This window comes from Caloenas nicobarica, chromosome 27 (genome assembly GCF_036013445.1).
Source record: "Caloenas nicobarica isolate bCalNic1 chromosome 27, bCalNic1.hap1, whole genome shotgun sequence".
Taxonomy (NCBI): domain Eukaryota; kingdom Metazoa; phylum Chordata; class Aves; order Columbiformes; family Columbidae; genus Caloenas; species Caloenas nicobarica.
The window spans coordinates 3,880,507-3,904,160 of NC_088271.1; the positions used below are offsets into that span (position 1 = coordinate 3,880,507).

The 23,654-nt window shown below is 45.1% G+C and overlaps 1 protein-coding gene across 5 annotated transcripts in view; it reads right to left on the minus strand.

The window, feature by feature from the left end:
- Window positions 1-751: 751 nt before the first annotated feature.
- Window positions 752-23,654, minus strand: part of KDM4B (lysine demethylase 4B) — a 79,461-nt gene continuing 56,558 nt past the window's right edge. For 2 of the 5 annotated variants that reach the window (XM_065652359.1, XM_065652355.1), the window contains 12 exons: window positions 20,690-21,174; window positions 19,847-19,967; window positions 16,676-16,854; window positions 15,382-15,604; window positions 12,965-13,041; window positions 12,723-12,778; window positions 12,134-12,242; window positions 7,499-7,684; window positions 7,232-7,396; window positions 6,382-6,501; window positions 3,913-4,005; window positions 752-2,072 (listed from right to left, as the gene is read on the minus strand). In XM_065652359.1, the coding sequence (XP_065508431.1) occupies window positions 1,890-2,072; window positions 3,913-4,005; window positions 6,382-6,501; window positions 7,232-7,396; window positions 7,499-7,684; window positions 12,134-12,242; window positions 12,723-12,778; window positions 12,965-13,041; window positions 15,382-15,604; window positions 16,676-16,854; window positions 19,847-19,967; window positions 20,690-21,174 (1,997 nt within the window). In that variant the 3' untranslated portion in view covers window positions 752-1,889. Of the gene's footprint in view, window positions 2,073-3,900; window positions 4,006-6,381; window positions 6,502-7,231; window positions 7,397-7,498; window positions 7,685-11,801; window positions 11,944-12,133; window positions 12,243-12,722; window positions 12,779-12,964; window positions 13,042-15,381; window positions 15,605-16,675; window positions 16,855-19,846; window positions 19,968-20,689; window positions 21,175-23,654 lie in introns of those variants that run through there. The other 3 variants (XM_065652356.1, XM_065652354.1, XM_065652357.1) reach the window with 3 other exon arrangements.

Here is a 23,654-nt window from a genome sequence, read left to right on the forward strand (position 1 = left end):
AGAGGCGCGCGCGCAAAGAAAATAACCCGGAGCGGAGGCAGAAGAAATCAAGGGAACTCCAGTTCTTCCAAGGGAGAACACAAACCAAGAAGAAAAAGGAAAATGCGTTATTCTATGTCCACTCTTTCACCGGGACAGTTTAATACCCATCGAGTCCCTTAAGATGCTAATCTACCATCTGCCGGCCCACAAATCCTTCCCACTTATTCCCTTAAAGATCCAGCTACAGCGCTGCTTAAAAACCTCTCCGCAGAGCAACGACCGCCTTGCAGAGGGGCTTAAAAATATATATATATAAAGAATATTGTCTCTTTCTGCCCAGTAATTTCAGGGAATTAAGTGGAAAAGATTGTTCCGGACAGCTCTGCGATCCCCCAGCGTTGGAGGCGCGTGGTGTGACGGCCCCGCGGATCCACGTCCCCGTCCCAACGCTGCATTAACGGTGCCTTTTTCTGGCCTCTGACCTGCCCGAGCTTGTCCAGAGCGAGAGGAAGACGTTCCAGTGACTCCCGCGGGGTTTGGGATCAGGCTCTTGTACAAAACACTGCTCCACAACCAACAGAGGTGATTTTCAAGCGTTCGAGTGGGAGCTGCCCACTCGATAATCGAGGATTGGGGTTTTACCTTCAACGCTCGTTCAATTCGCAGCGAACCGAGTCGAGCAAACCAAGGGCTTGCGTTCCTGTTCGCCAGGAGTATCTCAAAGGCTCAGTCTCGGCTTAGGTAAAGGATGTCACAACAATCAAAGATGTTTGGGGAATTTCTTCTTTAATAAGATAAAAGAAAAAAACCAAACATACAAACACCTCCCAGGCTTCTGTCATGGAATGATTCTCACAACTGTAAGGAGCACAACTCAATAAAAGAAAAGAAAATAAAAATAAGGAGACAAAGAAAAGAAAAAGGTTCCTATGGGGGACATGCCTAGCAGAGCAATCCCCGGTGCTCCGTCGCAGTGGGGAAGGGGATGGCTCGAAAAGGAACTAACACAAGAAGCAGCAACAAAACACTTGCCAAAACTCCAGTGGCGTATCGAACGGAAAGCCATGCTGGTCTGGAACTAGAAAGCAACGGTGATGGCAAAGGTGGGGAAGGAAGATGACGAGAATGACCCAAACCTGTCGTTTCTGCCCGGCGTCCCTTCCTGGTGACAAGGCAGAAACGCACACGGGGATCGCGAGTCTTGCAGAGAACTAACGGTAAGAAACATCCCGGCTGTGAAACATTTCTGTCCCCATCTTACAAAGCAGATAGTGTTTCTTTACAAAAAAAAGAACCCAGAGCTCCCCAGGACGTCTGCTCTTGCTCTCTCCCCCCGCTGTCACATTAGTCACATTTCATTTGGGGTGAGGGAGGAGGATTTTGTTTATTTTCTGTTTTTAAAGCCATCATCTAGAAAAATGTTTCGTGGAAACTTTTGTTTTCCTATTTTTGTTTGCTTTTTTTTTTTAATAATGCTCATTTATAGAAAACTTCACAAAGGTGATGTCTATGTACAGAAAACACCATTCCAAAGGCTGCTTCAGTAGTCAATGTAATAGCACCTTGAAAGACAAAAGTTTGACATATTTGAAAAAGTCACTGTGTTAAATTTTAACCCTTTCCAAGCCTCACAAAAAGGAGCCAGTCACAAAGGCCCGTCAGGACAAACTCTTCCAAAGTCTCCACGGGAAATGCTGTCGGAAGGTTTTCAAGCTCCTACTCTATCGGTTCCTGGCCAAGTGGAGGTAGCGCAGCCAGACGGGACTTTCTGCAGTTCGAACCAAGAGCAGATGAAAGAATTCACAGCAGGCTATTGCACAAGGCTGGTCTTCTATTCCACACTTCCCTCCTTCTTTTTCCACAGGCTTGAAAAGGGTTAATTCAATTTTATTTTTAATTAATCCTAGTTAAAACATGTTGCTCTGAGTTCCAGGCTGGTACTGTGTCTGCAAGAGGCTCTCCATAAAGGCCAAGTAATCTGGGTTTTGTCCGTATTCTTCGGGATTTCTTGAATTCCCCAGCCGGGGACGCTTGGCTCTCACTTCATCTCCCGAAAATACATCTTCCTGAGGGGCCCCAGTGCTGAGGGACTGCGGGAGACAGGAAAGCACAAGCGTTAGAGGCACGGGAGGAGAGCGGAGAGAGGCGCGGGTGCAAACGTGGAGCGCGCCCGCGCAACAGGACAGCGGGGCCAGCCAGGGCACCGCTCGGCTTGAGTATTCCTGGAGAAAAGGCAAACTCCGAAACACGCAAAGCACACGGGTGAAATGAAAAATTACAAGCTTCTGAAACCAAACTGGAAAGAGAAACCCTTGACTTGCCTTCTTTCTGTTTCAGAATATCTTTCACTTCAGCTCCTGCCTTGCCAGTTCTCTTTCTGCTCCTGTCCTCTGCCTCTTCAGGTTATTCATTCATAATGGAAAGCACAGAGGGAATTGGGGCTTCCCTGATGTCTTTGGAAAAAGACCCAAAGAAAGCATTTAGGGATCGCTGTTTGAACAATTGCTTCTGCTCGTCCTGCTCTTATGCTCTCAAACGAGATGCGTTTCTTGGTAGAAATTATCATCTCCTATCGTTCTGCTCTTTTGTTCTGCTGTTCGACATTAGAGCATCACTGCCAGAGCATCGTCTAACACTTCTGGCAGCAGAAAGTACAGGACAAAAGCCTTTAGCTTTTTATTCACTTTCCAGCTTGCCTGCCTTCCTCTGGAACTGCTAGAAAGCTGATGTCTCCACTGCAGGGGATGCATTTCTTTCCAAATGTTGTTTTTCAGGGCTCAAATACACTGTTTTTATTATTAGACAGCTGAAACAAACTGCAATATTGAGCACATCCTAGAAATGAATTCTAGGGTGCTTCCTTGCCACCAGAAGTCTTTCGAGGATAACGAGGTAAATTATTATTAACCTCTAAAATTTACGCTGTGAGGTCTTACTGAGATAACCTCAAACAAGATGAAGATGCCACCCAGAGCTACATTACAGAAAGCATTCTACAAGGGGGTTTTGGGGTAGAACCCTTGGAGATTTCATGCATAAGCACACAGAAGTTTCCTGCGAACCGGCACGGGTTTTTCCCCAGGACTGCCTGTCACCAGGTCACTTTGCCCATGTGCATCTCACACTCCTGCCGGCGGCCGCGGATTCACCGGGTCAGTGAATCGCCGGGTTAACCCGGACCAGCAATTCACTGAGTCTCAAGGGAAGGGGGGACCATCCTCTTTTTGCCTCTATAAGGGACAGAAGCCCAGAACCTCATCGCAGCTGAACTTTGTGGATCCGTTCCTGTCTTGCAGTGCCTGACACGACATTTAGAATGAAGAAGAAAACTTTATGTTCTCCATTTGCGTAGAAACCAGTCTCATCATTGGTTTAAATGCGATGTCTTTAAAGGTTAAAGCACCATGTTTGAAAACACCCAGCAAGTCTGGAACTAAAAAAGCTACGAAAGAAATCCCTCATATTTTCTAGGCTAAATAAATCCATTGCATACACTTAAAGACAGACCGATCTTTTAGATTAAGAGCTGTATAGGTAAAAGCTATGTTCTAAATCTCCGGTTTGGGGAGAAACAGGGGTTTGTCCCACGTTGCTCATGAGTTCTGCAGCACCCACTTAGCTGCAGCCAAGTTCACCTCACTCCTAATGAAACGCAACATTCAGATAGAATGGCAGTCCACGTAACTAAACTCATATGGTTTAAAATGATATGAACATAAGCTTTTAACCAGAGAAAACAAAAATTGTATCTGAACGTGCGAAAGGGAAAAGAATTTCAATGCTTCTCAAGCATTCCTGTCCTATTTTGTGAATGACAAGAGGTTTTACAGCCACAGAACCCGTGGGTTGCATTCACCTAATGTCTAAACAATATGCTAAAAAATGCGAGTACTGCAAAGCACAGGCTGTTTCTGTTACCTCGATACCCACCAGGCGAGACTTCACTCTCTTGGGAAGCTCTTCTTCCAAGGTATAAATATCCCCACGTTTTACCATGAGTTGGGAACCATCTTCAAACTCGACCTGCAGAGGAGGCACAGGATGAACTAAGAACTCGGCCTCTACATTTACTGTACCTGAACTGTCCGTTCCCAGATTCCGTCAAACTGTTTTGGGGATGCTGCACCCAAAAAGCGCCGGTTTCGGTGTTGCTCAGGCACCTCTGTCTTTATCAAGATCAAGTGGTTTCATTCGGCGCTCCCAAGGACCTAAAAACTCTGAGCCACAGCTGGACCAGCACCTCTGCTCCCTGCTCCCGCTCCGAGCACTGCAGATTTCTACTGATTTTTTTATTCAAATCCTGAAAAAAGACGCTTTTCACTTCTAAAAGGCAATCCTGTATTCAGACCGATATGGTAATAAGAATTCCTTTCATCTTAAACAAAGCCTTTTCTCGTGTCATAAGGAAACATCTCCAGCTACTAAAATGTATTTGTATTTTAACAAGCAGAAACAGTCAGCCAGGTACAAAAAATGGTGTTAACTCCTCTCATCAAACCTTTTTCGCCAAGCGCTGATTGTATCATGAATTATGCAACAGATGTTACGGGAATGTTTATTCATGGCAACGTGCATATAAAAATGTTAAAACTATTAAAAGTTTTTAAGACATTCTCAGTTTCTTTGCTTAAGACCTATTAGGCTTTTCTGGATAATGCAGGAGGACATAAACCACAGCTTAATGCCGGGTTCAGACTGGTTAATTCAGAAGGAAGAAAGTGTCTGTGCTCTGAGCGCCCCCTGCACTGCCCAGGTCCTGCAGTTCACCAGTTAAACCAGTTACACCAGTTACACCTTAAACTATCACAAACAGAGCGCCTGGATTTTGTTTATTGAAGTTCCAAATCAGGGACAGCGGTTAGACCTCTTATGACCACACATTAGAGCACACAGGGTTGCAAGACAGTCAGCTGGGCTCAATTTTTTAAAATACATACACATCTAATCTTAGCACAGCAAATCCAGACCTAGAGATGTGAACCAGGAAGCTGCTGCAAAGTAAGTTTAAAATGCAAAAGCTAATAAATGCCTGCTGTCTTCCGACAAACACACTTATTTCGTAACAAAACTGTCTCTTTTATCTGTTCCACCACAGATAAAAGTACCATAAGTACTGAAAAAGTATCTGCGTAGGGAACCCATGTGGAAATTCAGGCTGTTCTCCCCATGGAAAGAGCTTTTTTTGGAGGTAACTGCATGATTTGAAAAACACGGACTCCTCATGCATATTTTTCTGTCATCTGGCACTATCGCTGGAATAGCCTATTTCTAATGATTGTACCTTCGAGAAATCAATGACAATTTCCTACACTGTGATTAAACTGGAAAGCATGCATAACAATAGATCTTTCTGGAACTATCTATTGTCGTTATTCACAAGCAGGGTCACCTCAGATCACATCGGCTCTGAGGCAATTAACATCCATTACACACACCGAAAAGACTGTTCACCGACAAGGTGGGTTATTGTGCTCATCACAAACCCTCCGGTGCAGAAAGGACAGAAACAAGAACCCCATTTAAAACAAATACAAGATAGGAGATTTTCTTTGCCTTTTGCCCAGGGGAATTCATCTCTTTAAAATAACAATTACTTGCAAATTTCAGCATGTATTTTTTCAAAAGGATGCGCACAAAGTATATTTTCCAAATCACTCTCATTTTCAGCTTCTTCGTATCATTTAAAATGGATTCGATGAAACGAATGGACTGCACCTTATACAGCCTTCTGTGCTGAAATACTAACACTGAGTACCAGGTTAAATCTTCCTTCACTGACCACCGCAACCTTCCACAAACAAAAATCCCATATGTGCAACAGACTCAAGGACAAAAAAAAGCCTGGCTGCTGGTTTTCTCGCCTTAAAAATAGAGCTGGTGAGAGCGTACGGGACCAGAGACTGAAGGTTTCCAGTCCCTCACATGTTATTCCCACACGACGCTGCCACTTCACAAAGTCCCTTCCCATGACCAGAGGATTGTTCCTCCCCTCGCAGTCGTCTCCTGAGCCGTTCTTTCTCTTTTTTTCCTCTAAAAGTGTCGAGGAAAGTTGTAATTCTGTAGATCCTGACTCCTGCGGAGCTCCAGCCCACGAGCTCAGCTATGTCCAGAGCAGAGAGTGGTTCAGGTGGGTCACTTGCGACCTCAGTCAGCTCTGAGCCAGAAGGAAAAGGGCAAATTTATTTTATATTTTAAAAGCAGATACAGTCTAGACGTATGTCTATCCATACATCCACACTCTACCATGGAAACCTTTACCCTGATCCTATTTTAACGTGACTACCAGCAGTATTCATTTCAGAAGGTAAATTCGCCCTTCAAGACCAGAGCAAGTGTTCAACACCAGCGAGCCATATTATTTGTGTAATAATCAGTATACAGGTGCCCTCCCACACTCACCTGGTAAATGTGACTGATCTGGGCTGCAATAAACTTGGCCTTATAGACGATTCCATCCGTCCACTGCAGCTGGACCAGCTCTCCCTCCAGAGGGGGCCCCAGCTGGACGCAGTCTCTGCTCTGGAGACACAGGGAAAGAGGTCAGACCTAAAAAAGTGCCTTCAAATCACTGCTCAAGTTGCTACGTAACGCTATCATTAAGTATAAGAAAGTTTCTGCGCTTGTGATTAATTGCAGTCATCTCCAACGAAACTCTTACCAAGTGAGAGAGCAGGAATAATAGAGACCTGCGGCTCCTTCTGGGGACAGGACTCGGTTCTGGGGAATTTCTCCTTACAAATCCCCGAACATCAGATCTCCCGCATCGACACAACCAAGCGGAGTGACCTGCGCTGTGTCACGCAGTGAATCAAAGGTGCAATCGGGAAAGGAATGCACGAGTCGGCCTCTTCTAGGCCTTCCCGCTGTTAAGTGAATTCCCTGTTTTGAACCGCAAGTGCCTACAGACAATCTGCTTCCCCCATGAATCACACTTGTCAGTTGAAAAATAAGAGATTATTCAACCACAAAATAAATAGGATGCAAGTTAAAACAAAGATTGCTTTCTGTTAAGCCATCCGCATGTGGCAGAATCACATCTTCACAGAGGAACGAAAACACGTGAAATGAGGTTATGTCATAAACAAGAACAACGGTAATGAAAAGCAGTGTGAATTTTTCTATGCAAGCAGCAACTTCACTTTTTAATTTTATTTTAAGTTTTACTTTGTTGTTCCACCCCAAAGCGCATAGAAGAGGAATGCACACGTTACAGTTTGTACCCGTCTATAAGGGTAACAGAGCTCCTTACGATAATGCTTTCTGGGTAAACGTTGTCGCTGTATGAACCATCGTCAAAGTTCACTTCATAGAAAGTCTGTGTTGTCATGCCAATCACTTTACATCGGTAGTAGAGCCCATTCCGATTCTTTGTGATCACTGTCTGTCCGAGGGTCACCTCTCTTCGAAACGGAATCTGCTTTGCAGAGAAAAGGGAATAATTTGCTATTTGCAATCATAAAAGCTGCGTCAAAAATACAAAATAAACCCAAAACAAATGCCGAGCCCCCAACCGTACATTCTGGTTAGCAGCTTTGTGCTTGAAGCAGGTGATGGACACGACGTAGGGCCAGTCGTCGGGCTCCATGGGCACGCCGGCCGCGTGCGCGCAGGTGACGTGGAAGGACGTGGAGCAGAGCTCGTCCGAGCACTGGATGCAGGCGCCCGCCACCCGCTTCATCCGCTTGCGGCAGTACACGCATTTCTGGAAGGGAACGCAGGGCAGAGTCAGCAGCAGCTTCGCTGCAACGCGGGGCGCCCCGGTACCTGCCACGGTGGGGGACTCTCTGTATTGGTGTCTACGGCACAAAAACCGCGGCCAAAACCCGTGACGTTTCCTGCTGCGAGCTCACGTCTAGCACTTCCAGAACTGCCTATAAACACCTGCCTGGACTCACTCGAAACCCAAAGAAACTAGAGCAGATCCTAACTCAGCATTCCCTTGAACACGACAGCATCCCGCAGTAATTCACGAGCTCGCTGGCCAGGAACACAGACTTAAGTTCAACTGGAGACCATGCGGACGGCACCTGTACCGACGGTAATTCAAACAGATGCACTGCTAGAAAATAACATTTTCATTTTTTGAAAGAACAGAACACAGAATAACTGCATAATAATTTGTTCTATTTAACGGAACATTATACCTATTAGATCTAATACAACTTTATATAACGGAACTAAAATATTGCATGTGGGTTTGGTTTTGGTTTTTTGGGTTTATTTTTTAACACACATAAACATATCAACCATAAATGCTTTATTGGTATCTGTGTCAGATTAGCTACTGTAGTTCACTCAGTCACTGCTTTGCAAACAGAAGAAATAAAGACATTGTACCAAACACCAGAATTACAAGGGGGAAAAGAAGGAACAAAATCTTTCGGTGTTTTTAAAACTCATTTTCTGCAAAGCAGGTCCAGTTATTAGGCTAATCTAATCAGCACTTCAAGGGGACAGGTAATCAGCTTAAGATGCGTTACCACTTTAAAACAAAATCTCTATTTTTTTCCAAGTCTGGAGTCTTGACAGCGCACACCAGGAGTCAGTGGAAGCGAGACACATCTCCTCATTCCCAACAGCACCAAATTCTTGTTTCCAAGCCCTCAGAAATACAGAAGAGCAGGTTTGGAGAATCCCAGTCTAAAGGAATTTAAATGAGACACTTGTGCAAGGTTTCCAGGGAACTATCTGGAAACACCGTTTTCAGCTTTTAACATTTAAAGTGCAGGGAATCTGTCACTGATCGATGGCAGCTGCTTCACCTTATCTGAGGCTTGGACAAGGCAGATCAGGGAAAAATTAATATCACATGTGAGAGGAACATGCATTTTAGAATGAAGGGCTCACATAAATAAAACCCTCAGAGATATTACATGCCCATGAATCTGACTAGATGGCTTTGTAATTTATTTATTACAAATAATTTCCACATCTAAGGAGGAACAGCGGAAAGCAGTCATTCCAAAGCACATTACGCCAGCTCGCTCCAGCCACCGCCCCCAGGTTTGGCCTCAACGTCCCTCCCAATCCACCCGCTCGGACACAAAAATGTCCCATAAACATACGGGGATACTACAAATGACAGATTGGTTTGCTCTCTGCAGCATCTGATATTAAACAGAGCCTTTCTTCGCCTCTTCGTGCCCTCCCGTTACCTCACTCCCATTAAACTTCTGCTGAAACTCTGCAGCATTCCCAAACGCGTGACCTAAATTTTAGATCCGTATGAATTACAACATCCCATGGGATTAGAAGCGTTAACGTAAGCTGCTTGAGATCACACAATAAGCCAATACAACCCCCAGAAATACGAATTCACTCTGCTGCTAGATCTAAAAGCGCATCCTCAAAAATATAAGGAGTGGTATCGTATTACAGACTAGGCAGTAAATGCAAAATAAGAATTGCCAAATGTCAATGTTATATTTGTGTTGCCACAGCTGAGAGCCAGGGCCCCACCACACCAGCTACAACACGCCGCCAAGACAAATAAAAGGCCATTCCTTCTCCAAAGAGTATTTCTCTTTTCTTTGAAAGCAAAACATGCAAAAAAAAAAAAAAAAAAGGGAGATGCATTCTTGGCAATTTCAGTGCAACATCAGCCCTCCCTGATGGGATCTGCCTCACATCCATATGAAATAATTCCTGCGAATTCACTCAAGCCGGTATGTTTACACCAAAGATTAATTTGGCCTTTTTACTTAAACTAACAAAAGCCAGGAAATTCAAAGCCAAGGCCTTCGTGTTGCCAGAACGTGGGGGGTTTTTTTCGGAATTTAATAAGCTGTGCCTTTATCGCTCGGTAACCCATGTTCCAAAGGCAGATAAGCAGCACAGCAAAGTGCGCAGCAGGAGCGGGCGCTGAGAGCAACGAGATCTCATTATTAAAGTGTCGATAGGTAATTCTGCCGCCGGCGGGGACGACGCTGATCCACGGTGTGCTCAATAGCGTCTCTCCAGGGAGCGCCAACCCTGCGCTATCAGGAATCTGCTTTTATTGACGCGAACGGGGCTCTTCCAAGGTTTAGTGTGCGTCCAACGACAGCCCAGCGGCAAGGGAAACTCCTCGTGACAGGGAAACGAGCTGCAACAATGGAATATCCAAAGCAAATGTGATCGAAGGATAAAGAAAACCGAGCTACAGCGAGACTGAAATGTGGAAGACGGTGGGAAGAGTGAAAATCTAGAAGATGCGGGAGATGGGATGGCCAGAAGCAGCGGTGCCAAGGGCCACCGGAAAGCGGCACGTGGAGATTTAAAGACATTTTCTGTGGGAGGGGAGGGAGCAAGAAGAGAGAATTTCTAAAGCACAGGAGAAAAATCTTCAGAATGAATGCACAGCAGAGAGTGGGGTCATAGCCGAGCGTAAGAAATGGGCTGTCTCCTGCATGATGAACGCTGCAATTCATTTCCTCCACCAAGGAATGACAGCTAATTATTCCAAATTTCCACGTCATAAATAATTTACACGCGCAGGCCCGTAAGACGCCATCGATCAGGGAGCACGCAAGCTGCGGTCTTTAAAATGATGCAAAGCCACAAATGGACTGAAAAGTCTGTGCTTGAAAGGGGAGGCCTGGTGCATGCTCAGAAATCAGGAGATACCTGAGAACAGATCACCGCAACGCCTTGTTACCTCAGCCTCTCACCGTAACTTAAAAATACAAACGTATTAAAAAAGAAAATCAAAAATAATCTGAACCTGTGTCCAAAGCTGCCCAGCCCAGCCAACAGGCCCTGCCACAGGCTCATCACTTTCCAAGCAGAGCTCTTAAAGCCAGGCTTTGCCAAGACCTGAGCTAAAAACCAAGCTCTTGCTCACTTTAACATAAGGAATAGGCGCCTGTAAATCACATCATTAGACAAGGCACTTCACAAAAATTCTCTGCCTTTCCCGAGACACGAAGAAAACACGAGGTGCGAATGGAACACAACCCTGCAGAAATCAACAGAACCGAGAAGCTTTAATTCGGGAACGACACAGAGAAATGTGCAGTAGGTCTGTGCAGAGGCTTGGGGGGGAACAGCCAACACTTCGGAGCAAAATGAAGCAACAGTTTTACGTGTTTTAATACTGCCCTGGCTCTATAGGATTGTAAGGCAGTCACAGAAGAGTTAAAGAATTAAGTCTTGTGAGGCTCCATTAAGCAATACAAGTGAGTCTTGTGTAAAAGGATTTTCAGTTCATCGTTACAAGTGCTGGTAATGAAGAGGATGCTTGCTGGAAATGTCAGACGATCCATAAAGAACCACTGCTGCAAGATTTATCGCGCTCACATCACACTGCTCCATCACTCCACCTGAATAATGAATGCTTTTTACATCCACATTTGTGTACGAAACCCATTTGCACAACAGAGAAATAACTCTGGAAGCAGACAAAGATTCCTCCTCACCTCTCAGCCAGGCCCAGGCCAGGCTGCCTGCACTAAATAGCCGCGCAGTTAACGAACACATCACCGTTAACTAACGTACCGCTGCTGCGTCACCTTCCCCCGCACCGCGCTCCCACTGCCACCCAGCTGACTTCTGCACGAAAAAAGCAGCAAAAGCACCATTTATTTTGCAATAACACACTACAGTGATGGGGCATTAACTAACATCGAGATTAATTGCTCTGAGCTAATGAATCATCCATTACTAATCCCTCAGATGAGGCTACGCCACTAAATAACAAGTTGGAGCTGGACTTCTATTAAATCCTTTGCAGAGTCTCGCCTTCCAGTCACAGTCACAAAGAATGTTTATTATTTTCTGCAAGAGATTTCTTGATATCAAAAGAGAAACGTTGTAAAGAAAGACAAATCAAATTACAGATTAAGGAGTCAGTAACACCTCGGCTTCTTTCTAGTTACCACGGCCCTTGGCACTCCCGCCGTGCGGAACTTTCAATAAATGAAGCTTTCAGGTAGTTGAGCCCTGACCCAGAGGTGGGAAAGTGTCCCAGGGGAAGAGAAACTCCTGGAAAGCACAAGCAGATGTGGACATCACAGCTTGTTCCTCCTGGTACGTTTGTTGGCAATAAGAGCAAGAACATCACCTCTAGTCTCAGCTGCTTTATGATCCCACACGATGTTTTCCTGTCTGCTTAAAGCCTTATCTTTTTTTCTGGCTCTCGTTCACACTCTCTCTACAGGTAAAAGACACCCACCAGTTTCCACCTCTGCTCCGGAATAGCACTGATGTCCACAGGATGACGCTCTATTACATTGAGAAAACGGGCCTCGGGGACAGCGATAGCACAGATTAGATGGACCCACCTGGGAAAAAAGCGAGAGAGAAATCAGTCTACCATTATTTGAATTAAATACGCAAGAGGACAGTTAACATTTCTCTGACTCCCTCGGTATCGAGGCATATTTACGGTGGTCGGGCAGCCGTGGCAACGTTACCGACTGATTGTTAATCACGGTTGTACAAGGTAAATGTCTCTGGAACAACTGGGATCAACTTTCTTAAGCATCTGATCTTGCATGATACTAAACACTCTCTGAAAATACTTTTCTCTGAGAACAAACTAAATTTAACAGTGTTCAGAGCCACATTACCCCTGCTACTGAAAAACCTGGGGCAGAGTGTAAGAGAACACGGTTATTCCAGCTCATCCTTCCAATTCAGTGAGTAGCAGTTACCTCCCTAATGCCAAAAGTAGCCGCTACCCTGAGCGCCAAGACCAAATTCACAACACTATAGCATTAAACGCAGTATGGAAGGACAGGATATTTAAAACCATCCCTTACCGCCCGTCCGTGGTCATCTGCAGAGCTCCTCCCCTGAGATTGCACAGGCAACATTCCTGGGGGAACAAAACACCTTCAGAACTGGACCAAAAAAGCCCTGCGAGCCTGCCTGCCTTTCCCCAAACTGAATGGTGACACCACATCTGGGATGCAAAGGCAAACTGTACCCTCCCACCACCCACCTCTGTATCTAATTCACTCCCACAATTAATCACTTATTGTCTCGATGCGCAGACACTTACCGCTGCCCACGCGTTGGCTGAGCACCGTGAGCAAGACCAGCTTTCATTCACCAAGTCTGGACGAATTCCGTAACAGCCTGAAAGAAAACAACTTCTCTTTAGTTTTCTTTTCTTTTTTTTTTTTTTTTTTTTTTTGCAAGGACTACAACAGCAGCACTTGATCCTCCAGGCAAGAACTGGACTCAGAAGCGATGCTGCTACTGCGGGAATGCGCCCACACGTCACAACAGCGGAGAGCACGGAACGTGAGCATCACTGAAGCAGCTGGCTTTGCTAAGTGGTATTATGAGAAAGAACTGTAATTAAATACATGCATTTCACATATTTAACAGTATTTAAACTAATACTGATTTCTGGTTATATGAAGCGCTAGAAATATATGATTTTACAGAGCACCAATGACTCCAATATGCAAGCACCAAACCCTCCTACATACTTTGCAGCATGCAGGTATTATACCCATTATAAAGACAAAGAAATAAGACCAAAAAAGCCCTTAAAATTCTGTAAAAGGCACCGAGGTTTGCCACTGAAGACAATGGGGAAAAAACAAAGGAGTTTTGAAAAAGTAGATGTACACGATTCCCATAAGCTTAATTAAACACAAACTGCCAGCCAGCATCCTAATAACAAACTCATCCCATGGCCTTCACCTGTCCTAACAAAACAGAACAGAGCGTTTCAAGTGGGAATGACAAGCTCAAATTACTGAATTAAAAGAAGTTATTCAGAAAGCACTGAGATTGCCGCAACAACCTGATTTATAAAAATCATCCACTTAACCAGATAAACATGATGTCAAAAAAAGTCGATAATATAGATCCACAGCTGTCTTCCACATCTGAAATCTCTTTTCATCATATGGCAAGTCGAGAAAGCAGATTCAACCCTGTCCTAGAAAACTGGGTCTAAAAACCTGATCTGGAAACTGAGCTGAAAAAAAAACCCCAGAGACCCTTGACTGAAATCCTGCTGGAGCAAAAAAAGGTGAAATGCTGAAATTTCAGCATTGATTTCTTGGTTCAGGACCACAGGTGGCTGGGCTATGGGATCTGAGGGGAAAAACAGTCCTGCTTACTGAGCACTAGACTGTCCCGTAACAAAGGTCCTAATGGATAAATAAAAGTATGCTCTTTTTATGGATTTTGTCAACACCTTAAAAGCCCAGAAACCTTCCCAAAAGCTCCTTCTCTCTGCGGCCCTGGTGCGGCTGGGCGAGGGCACCTCTCGAGGACAACCGACTGCAGCTGGTCCTGCAGCGTGTGGCCAGATCAGCCAAACAATCCTGGAAGAAAAGCAAATGGATTCTCCGCAAAGTCAAAGGGATATCGCGGTCTAGAAGTACAAACAGCGACAAGGAAACAAGATGCTGGAGACCACATCAGACTGGATTTAACTTCTACCCTCAAGGGTAGACCACAGGTGGAATAGAAAAGAGAATTTCTCTGCGCTCTGAGACTGCAGATTAACATCACCTCGCCCACATCCCTCCGTCCCCAAATAGAATTTGGCCGCTGAAACCATTTTGATAGACTGGACTACTGAAGACATATGGATGTACAAGATGCAGCAACTCTGTCCCGATCGCTGCGGAGAACACGAAATCCGTCTTCAACCTCACGCTCACTCTGCATCACACGCTCTTATTAGCCAGAAGTGACCGTAACAACGGACACAGGGCAGAAATAAAAGTTGCGTTTTAGTTCTCCCCAGGTGACAGTCCTGCTGAGCTGCACGGTGACCCGAGGACTGTAAGACTGGAACAACGCAAGTGATTCCAGCTGATGCAAGTCAAATAAGATTCCCCATCTGTCAAGATCAAAGAGCTGAGCGGTAACTCGTCACATCTCCGAGCAGGAGCGCAAATGTTAACTAGATGTCATACAATCGACGGTGAAGGTACACTCTACCAGGATTAAGCAGATCTTCTTTTAGACCTGACTATCAGGGAAACAAACAGACATATGTTCCTTTTTGTAATCAAATGCCATTCCTACAAAGAGTAACACAGATGCTAATAAAATATATCTCGGAAACGAGTCCATAATCTCTGCTGCAGGCAAGAACAATACAGCCTTACCCAGCAGAGCAATATTTGAGCAAGAGAAAAGAGTGAGATCAGCTTTGTGATTTCTGCTTTATTACCAAAAAATGAAAGATAACAAAAGAGTCTTTGCTGTGAGATGGAAGAATCAGCCAAGAAACAACCAGTAAAAAGAATATTTGTGTGTGTTTTTAAGATCAGTGACTGCCAAGATGGACTCGAATATACATGCATACTAGGGCCAGAAAAGGGAAAAGTGGGAGCGACAGGTACAGCAAGCACAACAAGGAGAAATTTGAATATAGGCGACATACAAAGAAACTTCCAAGTTTCTCAATACCCGAAAGGCTTTGGTGAAGGAGGAAACACTCACTAGCATGAACCTGCAGGCAGCATTTGGCACAGGATATCAAGGGGCTGGTTCCATCCTCCCCAAGGTAGGAATTGGAAGGAAGGGGCTCTGTGTTCTCTCCACTTGAGGTAAAGCACATCTCGGGGATCAGGGGCTTGGTCTTCTGTCCGCACTTGGAAAGGTGGACGAAAGAGCTGGGCTCCCCTCCCGAGGCCGGGACAGCTTCCTTATCCATCTGTAAGGACTTAGAGAGAAAATATCGTCAGATGGAATCGCCCCTTCCATGGTCACAGTTTCCACTTGAAGTCAGAGCACTCCCCGTGCAAACAAATAATGAACTTTAAATCCACCCCCCCCAGCCCTCTCTTTTGCTCCTCTCTCTCTTCCTTATGCCTGTGCTGGGATCTGTAATTTATTTTGAAGGCTCAAAGCAGCATTAGAATAATGAGAAGCTTTCCCTGTTTTTCTTCTGTAAAAAGCTAAATTCCTAAATTGCAGCTGGAGTCACGAAGGAAAAACAATATTAATAAAAGCAAGACCTCCCCTCCCGCTCTCTCATCCTTTTGGCATCCTTCCCTCTTTCCACAAGAATTTACCCTGAAGGACATTTCAAGGTTTCTGGTAGCAGACCAGAGTGAAAAACAGTGGATGGAAACAGCCCAGCTGCACCCAGCTTTCCTCACAACCATTATACAGCAACATCCAGCAATCAGAACAGATATTATATTTTTTGGTCTGTATAATAAATCAAGAGATTTTATTGAAGAAGGCGATGGGTTCTGCTCTTCTCAGAAAAAGCTTCCAACACATCTAAATGCATCCAAGGCCCATATTCCTAGTGGACACACAAAGGCAGATTTGGCTCTATGAGCACGCAAGAACAAATCAATACACAACTGGGCCAATGACTAATTCATCTGATAAATTTTGCCTTTCTGCTCATAACGTATCCCAAAGCATATTGGTAGTTTCCAAGAAATAATGTATGTGGTTACTCAGTGCATTTTTGTTTTGTTGCTTGTTTGCATATATGCAGAAGTCCGGGCTTCAAACAAGAGCGATCACGTGCCCAATACAGCCCCGTTTCTCTGCATGAAATAGTGTTTGCAGTGCAAAGCTCTTTAAAAAAATTAAATAAAATGAAAGCTGGGAAAGCCAGAGGAGCCAGGAAAGAGAAAAAAGGCTCCATCCACCGCCTCTGCTAAATCCAAACAGCCTTCTTTGGTGTGCAAATCTGTGTGTGTCTTTTCTTTATTCTAAAGGTCTGCATCGGAACTCGCAGAGCAGCCGCCAGCTGAGCAGCAGGAGGAATTACCTGGTTGTAGGGGTAGAACAGGGTACAGACAGCGCAGTACGGCTCGCTCAGCGCAGCGGCTGCGTTGAATTTTCTTTCAGCTGGGAAATTATGCGCTTTATTCTTCCACTGGAGGGAAAGTAAAGATTTCAGAGCCTCTGGGTCACTCATATCTTCCTCCCCAGAAAATGGAAATGTTTCTAGGAAGAAAAAAAAAATCCCCAAACAATGGACAGTCAGTAGAGGCCAAACAGTCAGCAGAGAGTAGAGACAAAACGCAGCAAGGTCGGGTTAAACAGTTTCAATGACACAAGAAGTTCAATAAATAAGAAGATTCAACTTGTCCGTGGTTCTTCATACGTGTGTGCCTCAAAGACTTGCTTTAATGGAAATAATCTCCACTTGATGGGTACGATAGAGGAGATAGAGAGACCCCGATGACCTGATGGAACTGGCCACGAGGAAGAAGGAAGAGAATCCCGATTTACTGCCTTCATAACTCTCTCCACTTTCTAGCGGTGGAAACCTAACCCAGCTTTTTAATGAAGCCAAGTTCCAAACACATGACGCAAGTACGAGGAAATCTCCTTTTCCTTTCTGCAGCTGGGAGCGGCTGAAGACGCGTGCACAGCCCGTGCTGGTTCGGTGCAGCCAGCTCCCAGTTCCCACCAGTCAGCAGCAAGGCTGGTTTTCCCACCTACCAAAGCGCATCCTGTACCTGTTTCTGCAAACACAAATCTTGGCCGTGAGATACCCCGGGTCCAAGTTTTCGTTTTCCGCAGCTGCTGCACAGCCACTTCTGTCAAGCGCGCACCGCTAAGCCTTCAATTCGCATTCCCCACCACCTCTTCTCCTGCCAGAGCTCCGATAGGTACTGCTGGGGCTAATTAGTTTGCTAATTCTTTGTTTTTACAAAACCTGTAAAGGGCTCTTGGCATTTTACGATTAAACCACCATGGAATCCATTGGTGTTCGTTGGGGGTCCAGGTTTCTTACCATTCCTCATTAAGGACTTTTGAGTCACTCTAAGTGTTAAAGAAAGAAATTTTCCATGCAAGACTAAGTGTAAACCACTCGTCGTGTTGCCAATCTGCAAAGTTTCCGAAAGAACAGCTTGGGCCAAGGGAACTCAAAAACATCTTCTAGAACATTATCCCCAGAGCTCAGCACATCAGACCAAACTGTTCAGTGCTTCACTGTTAATTACTGGAAATATGCAGCTGATGTTCTGTTCTCAACAAGTCTGAGCCTCCTCCCCATTCCTACCCCCCTTTGAAGATTTTCAGACACTTAGTTGCCAGAAAGGATAAAAGGAACTTGTAGTAAAGCACTAATGGCTAAGTTTACATCTCAGATTATAAAAGTTCTCCCCAACTAATCTGATATATTTTGCCAGACAAAGTGGGAAATTTTGTTGTGTTTAATTGATCAGTCCTTTTTTTGAGATGATGAATGCTGTCTGTGTATTTCTGTTACTTCCCCCAAAGTGGCTTTTCTTACAATATTATTTGAATATTGGTATCCAAAGGCTATCACAGCTTTTTCCACACCACTGCCCAGCACTCTGCTGGAAAGGGAGACAGGACAAGGACGTGTTCTGCAGTTCCAACTCCAGCTACACGTGGCCACACCTCGTGTAAGGCACAGGCAAAATCTAAAACCACCAGTGCCCTGGGATATGCAGATCGATACTTTCAACATCTTTACTTTCGAAGCAGAGCTCAAGCCTCACCTTTTGAAGAAATCAAGCAGCTTTAATGACATTTTAAGACATGAGCTAAAAACCAAACCACATGCTTCTCCAAATTCTAGTCAAGGCACATGAGGAGACAGCAAGGATTTCTGATACTGGTGAAATCAATGAAACCCCTGTCATAATCCAGAGCTGAGAGAAAAAAGGAAATGACTGTTGTATGTTATCGCCTTCAGTAATCCCAGGACGGACCCTTGGTGAGATGTAGCATCCAGGACAGCTCCTACATTTCAAGCGAATTATACCCAAGTGGCAAAGGCTAATGATTTGTCTCAACTGAATTGGAGGTTTGCATATACTTTCCCTTAATTGACATGCTCGCTCCTCCTCATGGCAGCCTCCAGATTGTCCTTACACACCAGCCGGTCCCCAGGAAACAGCAGCGGAAGCTGCTCCCGAGGCAGCCAAAGGCCCCGCGCACCACCCAAAAAGTCAAAACGGCAAAAAGAATCTGTCTAACGAGGATCCTTCAGCGCAAAGTTTGTTGCGAGGTCTCACACCAAACCAGATAAATAGTCTCAACTGCCTTTCAAGGCTTCACGTTTTGCATATGCAAGACATCAAATGCTTCAGCCTTGGTACGGAAACGAGCTGTGCATGTACACAATATCCCCTTCCACACAAGGTTCCTCTAAAATCAGTGGATATATTCTCTGAAGGAGAGCGAACAGGAAAGATGTTGTCCTTTGGAATATGAGGTTGTAAGTACCTTGAAAGCAGGACAGCCAACTACACCCTCAGGTACCTGTCCCACCATGCAAAAGCTTCTTATTGGGGACTTTTCTATTTTCTGAGTACTTTATAATGTGGGTAAGACCCAGAAGTGGTAAATTACACCGCACAACAGCAGAGAGAGAGGTAAGAGACTTTTTTTTTTCTTGGTCCAGACTGTTACGGCATTCACAGCAACTGGAATGTGCAAAAAGAAAAATCGGTGATGTACAGTTAAGCACTGAGAGACTTTCTAATTCTCACTGCTGGATCTGCCAAGAAAAACTGATCCCCAACACTCACATAAACTAAAAAGTCAACCAAAAAGTTAGAACTAGAATTAACTTTCCTCATCCATATAACAGCAGACCTAACCTCCACCACGCTCTCAGGCGAACACCTCTCACTTTAATGCAATATCTAAGAAGGAGCTTTTATTTCGAGATGTTATTTTCTGTGAACTATTTTTTTCTCCCCTTTGCCCAAAATGCTGCCTCATTCTGCAGCCAGCAAAATATTTTTCTTGACAGAGAAAGAGGGTGGGAGGTGAGAAGGGACACCACGGATGAATTGGGTTTCCAGCTGGGTTATCAAAATGGGAACATGCTGCGCTTTCTATCATTTAAGTGTAACACAAAAAGTTTGCGGCCATCTAGTTACATTAACGGCTTCAGCAGTTTTTCAGATCAGACAAGACATACAAACGCTCCTGATGCTCGCGCACTCACCCTCATCACTCGAGGTCTCCTGTTTAACCACTGACAGCGGGGAGCGGGCTGGTGGTTTGCCCAGTGGGTGACGACGACTCTTTTTTATCTTCATCTTCATTTTTGAAAAAGCAGCAGCAGTCTGTAACAAACCAGAACGAGCTCCATGGGAACCCCAGAATACACAAGGAAGCAAAGGGCAGGGCAACAAAGGCAAAAAATCCTTGTCATAGAGACTTGTTGAATTCACAGAGCAAACTTCACTGCCTTTTGGCTGCAATCAATTAAGGCTCCCAAGCCAATTACTGCAACAGATAAAGCCAATGTTATCTCTTAAGACGTCAGGTAAAGGTAAACTGCAGTGTTCTGTTAAAATCAGAATAGCTTCAAGCCTGCCAATTCCATTAGCTCACAAAAAACCTGGTCAATCACATAAACAGCGAGGAACTCTGGCACGAAAAGTACATACAGAGCATACCGGACCAGAAACAGTTATCAGAACATTACAGTGCATTTTATGACAAGTGTATTATTTATCTTGTACTGTACCCACTGCCCTGCGTGCCATCCAATATTGTAAATACCGCATGCATCCTAATCACAGGGGCTCGCAGTTCTCAGCAATATTTTGACAACAATGACAAGTTTGATGAATCAGCCAGCATCAGTGCAACGATGGACTGAACCATGGACTGAACTCTGAGAAAATAATCGATCTTTTCCTGTAAGAGCACCCTATGGCTCCCCAGCACAGCGCTATTCCCCTGGAGGCCCTGGCACAACTCAGGACTCCTTCCAAGTTTGGTCCTCAAGTCATTGCTTAAACCCACCAAATCTTATCGTCACCTCCTTGCTCACTCATACCTGTGAATCACTGACCTCTGTAGCGACCTCTGTATTTTCTGCTTCTGCGTTCTCCTCATCCTTCACTGGGATTTCCATCGGGACCGTCTGCTCCTGCCAGCTGGGACTCTTCTGCGTGGCGAACTGCTCGAAGGCCTGCTGGCAGGACATGCGCTCCTTGTCAAACGCCACCTTTTTGGTCCGCGGAACCACGTAAAGCATGGGAATGATGGGCCGAGATTTGAAGTCGTCATCTTCAACCGGCGCCTCCGAGGGCTGGACGACGTTCAGGGGCGCTGGGGGCAGGTTCTTTTGTGCTGCGGAGGATGCGGGGGCTGCTGGGGGCACCGGTGGCCGCGCCGCTGGCGCCTCGTCCTCTGCCAGCTGCTGCGGGGGCAGCGGGGGAGGCTGCGGTGCTGGCAGGTGGTGTTGGTGTTGATGGAAAAGGTGCTTCTTCTTCCTCTCACTTTTTACTTTCGGGGGACGGGCCTTTGCTTTGCAGTCACCTGTTTCAAGAAATAAGCAATGTTTAGCTTCATACGCCAAGATTCCTAAAGACGTGAGGAAGGAATTGTTGGCCCTGAGGGTGGTGAGAGCCTGGCCCAGGTTGGCCAGAGAGGTGGTGGCTGAACCATCCCTGGAGACATCCCAGGCCAGGCTGGACGGGGCTCTGAGCAACCTGAGCTGGTGCAGATGTCCCTGCTCACAGACCCAATAAGCTTTGAAGGTCCCTTCAACCCAAATTATTCTATGATTTCTGAGCATTTAATATTTTTCTCCTTTCATCAAAAAGCTCCAACGCCGGGCTAACATATGACATTACAGTGTTATCCTTTCCTTCGAACAGGCAGACTGGAAGCTGCAGACATATTCAGCTGTACCTCAGCACTGACTTGGAGAAGCCCAGCTTAGAAATAAGACTTGTGTCATTTCTATGGGCTACTTCATTCTTGACTGGAGCAGAAAGGTGCCAAAATGAATGTCGCCCGGAGGAAAAAATATCTAAACCCTCAAGAAACCAGACAGTGTGCCAGAAAACATGCCATATTGACATTTGCCCTGACTCGGTATTTCAAGTTTTCCGTATCAGCAGTCTCCAAAGTGGGGTGTGCAAAACCATAAATAAAATAAATCTTTAAAATAGTATTTTTGTCTTTATCTCATCCTTTAAAAAATTTCTATTTTTGTGTGTATTTTACAATGTACACAATATATTAGCACAGTTATACACGTACAGATTTGATAAATAAATATATTGGGAGGTCTGCCCAAATTTTTTTTGTTGTTTGGGGGTGCAGTCAAGAAAGTTTGGAGATGATGTTCTGTATCAGTAGCCTGCTGTAAACCTCTGGACCAGCCCCATTTACTGCTCCCTCTATTTGCAAACATAGCTCTTGTCTGCGCGTCAACACATTCAACAGCCCTGGGAAATGAAGAATTGAACGCAGATACCTGAATCATTACTGCCCAAAGATTTCTACTGCAAGGCCTTTTAAAAACATGCCTGTGAAGCATCAATCGAGCAGAGCATTGACCTGAGCCTGTCACAGACGCCACGCCAGCTCTGGTTACCGAGATCTCCTTTCCTAACGCTCGCTCCATTTGCCCTTGTTTCTCCTCGATTCCCGTCATTCGTCTTATCCACATGGTGTTGCAGGGCTGTGACAACAAAAACACTTCTTGAACAGGCAGACGTCTCAATATTTTTACCAGAGGCAGTAACAAGCCATAAGAGTCTTCTCCATCCATCCTGCCAACGTAACTCTGCTAAAGGATCCACGCGCTCTGATTTTACAGCAGTAATTAACATTCCCACTGGCCGCGGAGCGAGGGTCCCGAGGTCAGGACGGGAGACGCCTTCTCGTCTTGCCTTATTCCATCGCCGCTGATCTATGTTCCCTTTGCTCCACCCTTCTCCCACTTCATGAATGAAGTTATCGGTTCACTCAAAGGGAAGTCAATAATAGATGCTCCACCGACAGATGCCAGCGCTCCATTTATTTCATAAGAGATTGTTTTTCACCTGCAGATGCTGCCTATGACTAGCTGACTCTCCTGTAAAAGGGCATCTTCCCACTAACACGATGGGGAAGGGGGCTGAAGACAACAAAAGACAAGGACTAATAGTGATGCTTCACCAATCCCAACCCACTCAGACTCCTCCGTTAAGGACCAGACCAAAGCCGACCGGCCAAACCTCGGGAACAGAGCAGCAGATAAACCACCACACCACAACGAGGCATCCGCAGGAGGGAGGGTTTGCAAAGAGAAGGTGACTGATCCTCCAAGAAGACAAACGGCTGAAACCCCTGCTGAAATCTTCCAGGGGTATCTCAGCCTCGGCATTTCCCAGAAGCCTGGTCTGACGACTTTATTTACACTAATTTATAAAAATGGGAACCAGTCCAGCCCAAATAGTTATTGTTGTACTGGTGTAGGCAGTCCCTCCGATAAACGGGTTTGTTCTACCACAGAGAAAGGAATATTGAATTTCCTTAGAGAAACAAACATATTGAATGAAAGGCAAATTGGATTTTTCCCCAGTTGCACAAAACCAGATCATATTTACTCTCTATACACTCGGAGAATTCTCTACCCAACAACAAAACAAATGCTATTCACCAGCTTTATTGACTTCTAAATGGGTAACTTGACAGCAGCTGGCATGTAGAACTTTGTTTAAAAGTTTTTTGCATTAAGAGAAACAAACTAGTTTGCAAGTGAATCTATAAAATCAGAAGCCAGGAAGAAGTGAGGCAGAATTCCAAGGCCCTCCCTGGCTGTCGCAAATCCTTCAGAAAGGACAGGAATCGTTATGCACAAATCCACGTGAATGCCGCCGAACAAGAAAGGCACAAGCAACTGAGCGACCGCACATGGAAAACTGTAGCGTGAAAATGGTTTTTTTCAAGGTTTCAAAAGCTTGTTTGTCTAGAGATAACTTAAAATACATTACGGAGTTCAGTAAAGTTGCAGGTATACAATT